Genomic DNA, 10,614 nt, shown 5'->3' with positions numbered 1-10,614 from the left:
CAACAACAGTATGTGTAACTTTTTACGTGCTCTATGTAACACACTTTCAACTACGAAAGCATATATATACCAATCCATGTCAATTAATAATCCTTGCGTACAAAGCGTGAAGGCGATAAGAATGAGCAATGGCACTATCAGTGTCATAACGTGTTTCTAATAAGTCATGAATTTTGCCACTACTCTTCATTGTCCATAATCTTCGTAGTGCCGGTATTACAAGTAGTTAGCAAAAAGTCACAGACAGATTTAAAACAATTAATGTTCGGCTAATGTTATTACTGACAATATTCTAGTGACAACTCAAAACCTAACTTAAATTACAAGTAGGTGCAAATATTGGCGCTAATGTGTCCAGAAAAACAAAATCAGTAACTGTTTCAAAAAATATCCTTTGCTATTATGCATAGCAGAAACAACAAATTACATCCCTGTTGAAGATGCTCTTGCAACCATTTACTATTTACTCCCAAGCATGGCGGAAATAGTGTCTACAAACTTTGTATTATGCTCCGAACTACAAAGCCGCGCGGTGTACAGCATTCGATACTTCGTAATATTTTCCTGCCACAATTTCACCTCTGATAATCAGCACCACGATTAAGTCCAATTTATTAACCATTTTATTGCCACAAGTACGTACAAAGATAGTTACAAAATGTGACCACACCTTTGTAATTCGCATAGCCAATCTTCCACTCCAGTGTTCAAGAAAGGTCATCGTGAAAACTCCACTATCGAACCTGGTCAGATCAACATGAATCTTCTCAGGAATAAGGATAATATAGTAAAGTGATGGTAGTACACCATTGCAGTGATAAGCTATCGGGAAAAAGGACATGGAAGATCCGATATTATACCAGCTATCGGGTGACTGATGAGGGACATCAGCAACTTCGAGTTTGAAACTTGCAAAGTCTATTTTCATCCCAAATTTAGCTGCCATTATCAGTCCGAGGCCACGTTGCTGCACGAAACACGGTCAAGTAACTCAACATATGATAAAAATCAATGAACAATTCCCATAAACAATCATACCAAGCGCTTTAGAACTGTAATATCTTTGCTTTTTGCTTGTTGTGGGTCAGGGTCTAGCAGATGGACTACGTGATGCGTGACATGGAAGGAGTACACGAACCAGTAACTATCTACGCAGACAGGGACAAGAATCTGATGCAGAGCAAAAACCATTTCAATGGTAAACTACCATAATTTTCATGTTTACTAATAATTTGCCAATAAATACAAATTCAGCAATAGTTACGATAAGACATAATTGTCCATACCAACTGACACTTGGAAGGATTAGCCGAATTATCCGGGCCGCGGATCTTGAACAACTTTATAAGCTTAGCAGTTAGGATGTCATCCGACTGTGCATCGAATTTTCGAAGATTCAGGATGCCATCCTGTTAATAATCAGTACAAGGGAATATAAGTGTTAACGGTGATTTTCAGAATTAGTATAAGATTATAACATGCATTTGTGCGAAATTTTCATAATAGTTTAATGAATAACTTGCCATTAGCCAACAACAAATTTAATGCTTACAACTGCTATAGGCTCGACAATATAGCGTTTGACTCTACTGGTTGTGCTAGTCGCCCCGCCCCAGTTGATATGCCGGGCAAACATGTCGATGACCTGTTTATTCACAACACAGTGACAGAATTGATTTAGTTACTGCCATTTCAAAAACCTATCACTTTACCTTACCAAACCAACACAATGTATTATTTGTCGTATGTGTCAAATATGCCTAACCCGAGTCGAGACATGCATGCCATCACAAAGAGTCCTGAGGTCATCTCGTGTGAGAGAAAGTTGAAACATTTGAATGAGAGTCTCCCTGCCATTACGCGAGACAAAAGGAGGCGCTATTTAAATTTGCCAGTTCTTATCAACCATGAGTTACAAAAATGTAAATGCTTTATCAAGTTGTTACACTCAGTTTCAGCCAACAAATAGTAGCACTAATAAACCATGCATCCCCTAGGATGGAGAAATTTTACTACCTTCTGCTACTTCTTCATTATAATCAAGTAGTAAAAGATACGTAATTTGGGAGAAATTTTACAACCGTCTTCTAAGAAGAAGTGATGCCACTGCAAACCAACTTTAATTCTAACTGGGAGAGCATAAAAATTCAAAGGCAACATGCAAGAAATGACTGACTATTTATAAAAGGGATAATTTCAGATACCCCTATTCAGCTTTTGACAGTCTCACTCTCCTCCTTTACGAATTCAAAAAATTTCAGAAAAAGTCTTACACACCCTCCTTATCATAACTTCAGGTCCTATTTCTTACATCCTCGTGGCTAAAACGACTCAAACCCACTCACGACTTTGCTATTTTTTCGTGATTATGGGTTCAAGAATCCGTCTAACATTCTCAAAAGTAACATTTGAGTATTCTATATCTAATCTCCATTCCACATGTACAAATAATCAAGTAACTAACACCTAACAGGAAGTACATTTTGCTAGTCTTAACTTGGTGACTAACAAATAATTAAATCGAAGAAGAGGGACATTGAGTTAACCTCAAAACATGCATGAATTCATTAGGAATGGACTGGAGAGATGCACTTAACAAATAGTGGCAACTATAAATTCTTAAGTGGCTGTAGCATAACCTTATAATCGTATTATAAACACATTGGAACCTTACTTGGGATTCTGATCTACCTCCCACGCGAATGCAGCGATCCTTTTATCGTACGTGCTGACTGTTACGTGTGAAGGCAGAAGGTACTCGGCTGACCGTAGCATGCTGCTTTTCTTCGTTGCCCGAGTTGGTCTCCCCTCATTCTCATCTTCAACAGCTGCTGAAGATATCAATACATCAGAAAACATAATTCAATAATTAGTTCACACTGACAGAATAATGCTTAGGTATGCGTGTTATACAAAAAATTAATAAGTCAGCAGCAGGGCAGTAAAGTTTAACCGATTAACCGATCAGCCAAGTACTCTTCAATTGATATGCAAAACTAAAATGCATTACGCAATAATTCAGCTTCAACGGTATCAGGGTTTACAGTCGACAGAACATAATACAATAAATTCATGGAAATTCGTATATCAAATTCTTGACAGCCACCAAGTTTACTAACCTTTCCTTTTGCGACTATAAGACCGCAACCTTCTCGGTGTGTTTGGCCCATCCAAAGGATGCTCAATTTGTATGGGACCTGTTGAGCAATCATGCTGCATATGTTGTGTGGCTTCATCCGTAATGCGGTCAGAAATGCTTGTTATATGGTCAGTATGTACTTCAACGTCTCGCGAATCAGGTTGGCCAATTGGTGGGGTATCATTTGCCTTGTTTCCACTGAATGAAATATCCTTTCCATCACCTGTGATGCCATCATTTTTTGCCTCCTTTCCATCACTAGTTCTCCCACTTTGCTCTTTTTCAACCGTCTTCTGCCCTATTGCTTGCCGATTTGTTGGTTCAGTCTCATCTATTGATCTGATTGACGTCACAATGTCATCGGCAGTACCACCGGCATCTTGTTCTTTTTCACTATCACCGTCATCGAGATCTTTGGAGTCCTTTCCATCCTCAGCCGATTGATATTCTGAATAATCTTCGCTTTCCATATCAAGATGTATGTGCTCTGAATCAGGCAGCCTCTGTTTCTGCTTTTCCTTTGAAACGACCTCTGTTGCTGCTGCTTTGGCCCTAGGATGAGAACACAATATTTCTGCAATCTTTAATATCCTTCTTTGACAATTCACTGTCATACTGTACACTTCTGAAAGCTCAGCCTGCTTATACATTAACAAACTATAATGAATAGCTCGTTTCGACTTAATCCAGAACAGATGAATAGGAAATTATGCATTGATGTGTATTACTTCCTTGTGGATCTCACTAAATCTGCCTTTTCACTTTCAATTGGTGAAATATTTTTCATGACTAAGTTATGAATATCCAGTTATATGTGAAAATGCCTTCAGCTGTATTTGCCACTCGAATCGAATGAGGTTATGATAGTTACTTTTATATTTTGCATGAATAATATGCGAGAATTTTTTTCACTGCTCTTTTCTGTCATAGAATATGGAAAATACGACACGATCTGTTCTATGCAAGAAATGTACCTAGCTTAGATCACAACAATAGTGTTATTTGTGACCGGTATTTGAAAAATGTTGCCACCTTTTACAAAGCTTAACAAACGATTGGGTGTACTTATTTGTCCCAAACTCCACTTACAACAAACTTTCCTATTTTTGTATGTTATGCATAGCAAACGCAAAATGATTGTATGCGGTCATGGAAGATTTATCATGATTGTATCGGACAAGATAACTTTCCCCAGTTATGAAGATTTGGCTGCTTACAAAAACATCAGTATAAATGCATAACATTTGCTCTTAAGCAACAACATTACACAATGAACTTTCTTCTAAGAAAAGTTAGGCAGCTTACAGCAATGTCATGATGACCGCTGTCCATCATTATTCCAACTAGCTCAGGGGGTAGTTCATTTATCTGTGCACCTGATTCAGCCTCTTCCTCTTCATGCGCCCCAATCTACGAAAATAAAGTCAAACCATCATTTCATAAGTACATGGTATGTGTGTCTTATACATATGAACTAGTAAGTTACAATCCTTATCCAAGCAAAAAAATAATTATCTCTCTTACTAGTTTTCCTTTTCCATAACCTCCGAGATTATCGATCTCCAATGCATCCCGCTGTGAAATTAAAGCATCTGTCCATGCCTTTGCTCTTGGTGTAACTCGAGCCACTCTATGCTTTAGTATTGTCACTCGATCGAGGTAATGCACCTGCAAGCCAATTGGCGACTGACTCATCATTTATATCATTTGCAAACAATATATATATCACGAATTTCAAAATTTTATTTATATCTAATGTTCAACAATCCTCTTTCCCGTCCTTCATACTCACTTATCATATCATAATATGTACGTTGCATAAACAACCTTCATGTGCCTAATTAAAATTTCAAAATCGTTGCATCCCCTACTAGTTAAATGACTTACTAACTTTCAATAACGTGTAATTAAACTTACCAGTAGAACAAAGATGCAGCCCCCAACATATTGGTGCTGCTTTCCGCTTTTCTTCTGTACTTCTAATATCCTATTGCATAGTACATTTCTAATGTACTGGGCCCAGTTTAATGAGGCCACCTCAGTAACCACCTTCGTGCAACCCCATAGCCGGATTTTATGCTCAGCCCGTGTAGTTGGAGCCAATAGACATCCACAAGCAAATGCAACAAATAGTCGCTTGAACTCGTCCCCACTGCTCATGGATACTAACTCCTCCGGCAGCTCTTTCCATTTGTATGTTCGGCGACTTGGTCCAGAATCTCCACCCTCACTGCTATCAGCATCTTCAACTGGTAAGGGGCCATCATTTGGGATTCCAAGGATGAAACCGATGTCTTTTGCTGTTAGGGGTAGCACACCATCTCCATGTAATTGAAAGCTGCTTAGTGTAGGATTAAAATTGTCGACCAGCCAGGTTCCTATGCCGTTCGGAATGGAGCGACACTGTATTTCCAGCAGCCCTCCAAACCCCATATCTCTGATTTGCTGTTTTTTTGTTTCATCAATGTTCGATGCTAACCAAACCATCTGATTTGGTGAACAACGAATGGTGTACTTCGGATTCTATAATCAAATTCAAGCGAAAAACTTAGTTAGTCATACACAGATTATTACATACAAACCTAAACTTCATCCATACTTTGTGCTTACCTTATACTGCTTTATTGGCGGTATAGTCTTTCCAAGTCGCGTCATTTCTCTCTTATACTCCTCTTTTTCTTTCCAATAGTTCTCTTTTCGCTTCTGTACTTCTTCCTCGCTTAATTTATCATATGCTGCTTTGACCATTTTATTATACTGCATTCGATGCATATAATCGTTAATCATTCCTAATGTCATCATCATTTTCTAATGGGTTAATAGTATAATTCCTCCCCTGACTTTTGTTCTAATCACATCTGACACCTCTCAAATTAATATTATCACACCTAGCACCCCTGGCAGTGGGATGTGACAAATTATCCTAATCAAAAGATAACAAATTATTCAAAAATCACCAACATCTACCCCATGCCACAAATAACCTTAACTCATTCAGAGGCAAAAAAAAATCTGGATAAATAATGTTATACCACAACTAAAGTTGAATGCCCATAATTTAAAAATAATCTATGCAGTATACGGAGACCAATACTCCACTACAAAACTAAGAACAAAACTGTATACCAAAACAGATAAAAAAAATCAGAAAATTCTTTTAAGAATTTTTTGATAACTATTCTGAATTATGTTATATTTTTTTACAAATTGTAACTCTAATTGAACTATCCGTAAAACCTATTATAAGAGATACGATTATTACGTATTGTACCCATATGTACACTAATGTGTTACACAAAATTACAAAATTTTCAAAACGTGTTACCCTATTCAAGGATGATTGATCTAACAACCTTATTTACCTCGCATCTCTCCAAACGATACATATCGTCGTACTCCATGGTCTACAAAATAACAAATTCGGTTACAGTTTCATACAAATCCTATTACAACCCTGATGCTATCCTATTATTTATTATATGATCATTTACGTATACTAAAAATCAAGATTTATACCTGTTTTGCTCCTACGAAGTATACTCATTTTGGGTTATGGATAAAAGAGGAACAAAAATAGAGTCTTTCTCCTATACTTCATTTTTTACTACTATTTTCAAATAGAGGGGCTGACAATGACATCAAAGTTGTCATTCTAGTGGTGTTAAGTGTGATTTTGATAACATGGAGGGTGCTAGGTGCGATTCTAAGAAACCAAGAGGGAGGTTTCTGATATTAACCCTTTTCTGATTGTGTTGATTACTTTTACCGCGCCCCAACTTTCCAAATTAATGTTTTATTTAGTTCTTATGCGTACCTCTGTTATCTTAATGCCTTTCGCTGGAACGGTGCTTTGATACTCCTTCCTACACACATTCAATATTAACCAATTAACTGTGCATTCTACTCATCATTATTATTTTTAATAAACACCAACATTACCTAAACTTCATCCACGGATTCAGCGGTGGAACTGGTTGTCTAACTTCACTTGTCCCCGCTGCCTCTATTCCTTCATTTTCGTCTAAACTCTTGTTCCGTCTTTTGCTTCTTATCCGTGCCATCCTGTTTATACATAGCAATGAATATAATAAACATACACCAACGAAGTCTCAAATACGACATACCAATTACGCACTAACTTTTCTACTCTATTTTTTCTCTGTACTTATTCATCCACACCATGTAACACTTATCCAACACAACCGTGAACATGCACAAGAACTAATACAATTAACATACATTAATGCAGTTTCAAATGGAAGCAAATTTGAATTTCAATCTAACATTTCTCTTCACTTTCTGGCCTGTGCCTGTTAATCCACACCATGTAACACTTTTCCAACACTTTGTTGATGCAAAAGAACCAATACAATTAACATAGATCAATGCAGTTTCAAATGGAAGCAAATTTCAATTTCAATCTAACATTTCTCCTCTTTCTGGCCTGTGCCTGTTAATCCATACCATGTAACAGTTATCCAACACCATGTAACACTTTTCCAACACTTTGTTCATACACAAGAACTAATATAATAAACATACATCAATGTAGTCCCACATACGACATTCCAATTTCAATCTAACCTTTTCTCTTTTCTTTCTGTTCTATTCCTGTTAATCCACACCATGTAACAGTTATCCAACAACATGTAAGACTTATCCAACATTGTGTTCATACACGTGAACTAATAGAATAGACATACACTAATGAATATCCAGAAAAGACATACCAATTTGACACTAAAATTTCTACTCTGTTTCTTCTCTGTGCCTATTAATCTACAACAAGTAACACTTATGGAACACTGTGTTCATGCACATAAACTAATACAATAAACATATACCAATGATGACCCAAATATGACATATAAAATTCAAACGATCAATTCTATTCTATTTGTGTCCTATTCCTGTTAATCCACAACATGTAACAGTTATCTAACATTGTGTTTATGCATAGCAACGAATACAATAAACATACACCAACGAAGTCTCAAATATGACATACCAATTATACACTAACATTTCTACTCTGTTTCTTCTCTGTACTTGTTAATCCACACCATGTAACACTTATCCAACATTTTGTTCATGCACAACACCTATTACAATAAACATACATCAATGCAGTCCCAAATACCATATTCCATTTTCAATCTAACATTTATGTTCTCTTTCTGTCCTGTACCTGTTAATCCAAACCATGTAACAGTTAAAGGACAACATGTATGACTTATCTAACATTGTATTCATGCACTTGAACTAATATAATAGACATACAGTAATGACGATCAAAATACGACATACCAATTTTACACTAATATTTGTGCTCTATTTCTTCTCTGTGCCTGTTAGTCCGCAAAAAGTAAGACTTAGCCAACATTGTGTTCATACACACCAACTGCTACACTAGACATACAGATCTGAAATATCAAATACAACATACCCATCCCAAACTAACGTTTCTTATGTTAATACTTTACACTTAACACACCATATCAATGTTTCTCCATGTCACTTTTTTCTCACATACCATAACATTATTTTTAGCCAGCATGCTGTATGATCCATCCTTCACTGAATTATCTTGTGACTATTTGATAACGCAGTGTATCACACACTCAACATATTGTACATCTACTCAGCATATAGTAATTTGAACGTACACCAATTTTTTACACCTACGAACTCCCTCCCAAATCCATGCACACATTTTCTCAAGCGGTTGTATTTTCCCCTCCTTTCCCACTATCCTGTTTCGACGATCAAAGGCTAACACGTAATGCTCCTATCACGCTGCACTTATCAATTACTATACACAAAATTTTGCATGTGTGCCATCCCTCTGTACAATCATCATAGTGTACACCAACAACATCCAGAAAGTAAGGTTTTTCCACTTTTTGGTCAAATTACATGCATTACTATATCATTCTAGGCTTCCTCATGTTTTACCTGACTGATTTGTGGTCGTTCACTACTTTCGAATCCCACGATCTTCCACTTTCAAACTTGGGTTCAACTTTCTTCTTCTTTTATTAAACCCCAATCACCAAAAACTTTTACTTCCGCCACCACTTCTTCCTTCTCTTTGCTCTTATTTTCCTTCAACGATGCCGCTGTTCCACAACTTTTGCCAATGTCGCACTTTGTTGCCCGTCTTCTAGTTTCCTCTTTTAGTTCCTCCACTCCAATCTTGCCCTATTTTTTTACATTTGTTAATTTCAGCAACCGCTTCATTTGGGAGGGAGTGTAAGTGGGGCTCTTCTTGGGGAACGTTTCATTTTAGGCGGGACTTTGCTTGCCATTGGTGCTGACGGTCCGTTACGGTCAACACCGTCATCTATTTTTTTTCCCTTCATTTATATTGAAACGACGTCGTTTTGGAAGTCTGCTAAAGGCTGCTGACGTGGTTCATTTCTTGCCATTCCTTTCTGCTTGTGAGGAGACCGCTTGGGAACGGTCAATCTGATGACCGTTCCCGCCCCGTATCCACTAATTTATTAATATTTGCTGGAATTATATTTGAATCGATGATCAGTTGCATGAACCATTTCTGAAGTGTATCCTTGGCTAGAGTTTCCCTGATTATTTCTCCCAATTAATTATTTTGCACATTTAATTTATTTAGTTAGCAATTCATTAGCATTTAATCCTAAAACCCCCCATACTTTGAACTCTAGAAGAAACGAATTATCCCTAGTCCCTGTGGATTTGACCCTACTCACCGCTGTATACAAAATCTGTATTTCTCTTGAGTAGGTAATTATTATTGCACAGGTTCGGCACCTGCTACACTACAATATTATCGTGCGCCAAATAATATAACAAGTATAATAATCGTATCAAACCAAATGAAAATACAATCGCATTGGCCTCCTATCCAAGTGATAACTTTTTTAGATTTTAGGTTTTATATCTATATTATTTATTGAGATGTACAAATGTAAGAAAATATTGAACAAAAAAAATGATGGATGACCTATGATGACATAAGAAAAACTATTTGAGTATTGCATATGCCACATAGTTTAAAAATAAACTCATAAATCATGCCTGCCTAAATATTTGCAAGCATTTAGGGCATAAAAGAACTATGGAATAAAATTGCACCAACATTATTATGCTCATATATAGAATACTTAAGCATATCCTTTTCAAGCAAATCAATACTTACAAGTCGATTCACAATTTACAGGAAAGTGTCAATGTAGCCAAATATCAACTAGAAATCGCAAACTTATGGACATAATAAAGTATGAATTATCATTCACCAATCTTCTAAGAATCTTCAACACTTGCACAATAGGACCACCCAATGGGTTTGGGTGCCCTGGATCAAATTGTCAATCTTGCTTGGTAGCCGTCGCTTCACCCAATTGTTACTTCATGAAACCTGGCTAAATCTAACTGGCTAGCCAACGACGACTTGCTTGTAAATAGTTTATGGAGGTTTTCTGCATTTAATCCTATCC

General features: G+C 36.8%; 1 protein-coding gene across 2 annotated transcripts; it reads right to left on the bottom strand.

Annotated features, from left to right (window-relative positions):
- Nucleotides 1–248: 248 nt before the first annotated feature.
- On the bottom strand, nt 249–7,794 carry LOC140021099 (uncharacterized). Of its 2 annotated transcripts, none has more exons than XM_072071832.1 (15): nt 7,079–7,794; nt 6,954–7,002; nt 5,750–5,896; nt 5,057–5,662; nt 4,664–4,807; nt 4,445–4,549; nt 3,120–3,777; nt 2,675–2,831; nt 1,766–1,850; nt 1,553–1,645; nt 1,287–1,409; nt 1,039–1,170; nt 861–967; nt 671–743; nt 249–564 (listed from the first exon to the last, which is right to left on the bottom strand). In XM_072071832.1, the coding sequence occupies exons 1-15, from the start codon at nt 7,198–7,200 to the stop codon at nt 460–462; spliced, it is 2,706 nt and encodes a 901-aa protein (XP_071927933.1). In that variant the 5' UTR covers nt 7,201–7,794; the 3' UTR covers nt 249–459. The 2 variants fall into 2 exon arrangements, with proteins under 2 accessions (XP_071927933.1, XP_071927934.1); XM_072071833.1 differs by having other exon boundaries at nt 2,675–2,828.
- Nucleotides 7,795–10,614: the final 2,820 nt, after the last annotated feature.

This window comes from Coffea arabica, chromosome 11e (genome assembly GCF_036785885.1).
Source record: "Coffea arabica cultivar ET-39 chromosome 11e, Coffea Arabica ET-39 HiFi, whole genome shotgun sequence".
In the NCBI taxonomy this organism is placed as follows: domain Eukaryota; kingdom Viridiplantae; phylum Streptophyta; class Magnoliopsida; order Gentianales; family Rubiaceae; genus Coffea; species Coffea arabica.
Note: the sequence above shows the minus strand (reverse complement) of the source record. Positions and strands in the feature narration are given on the sequence as shown.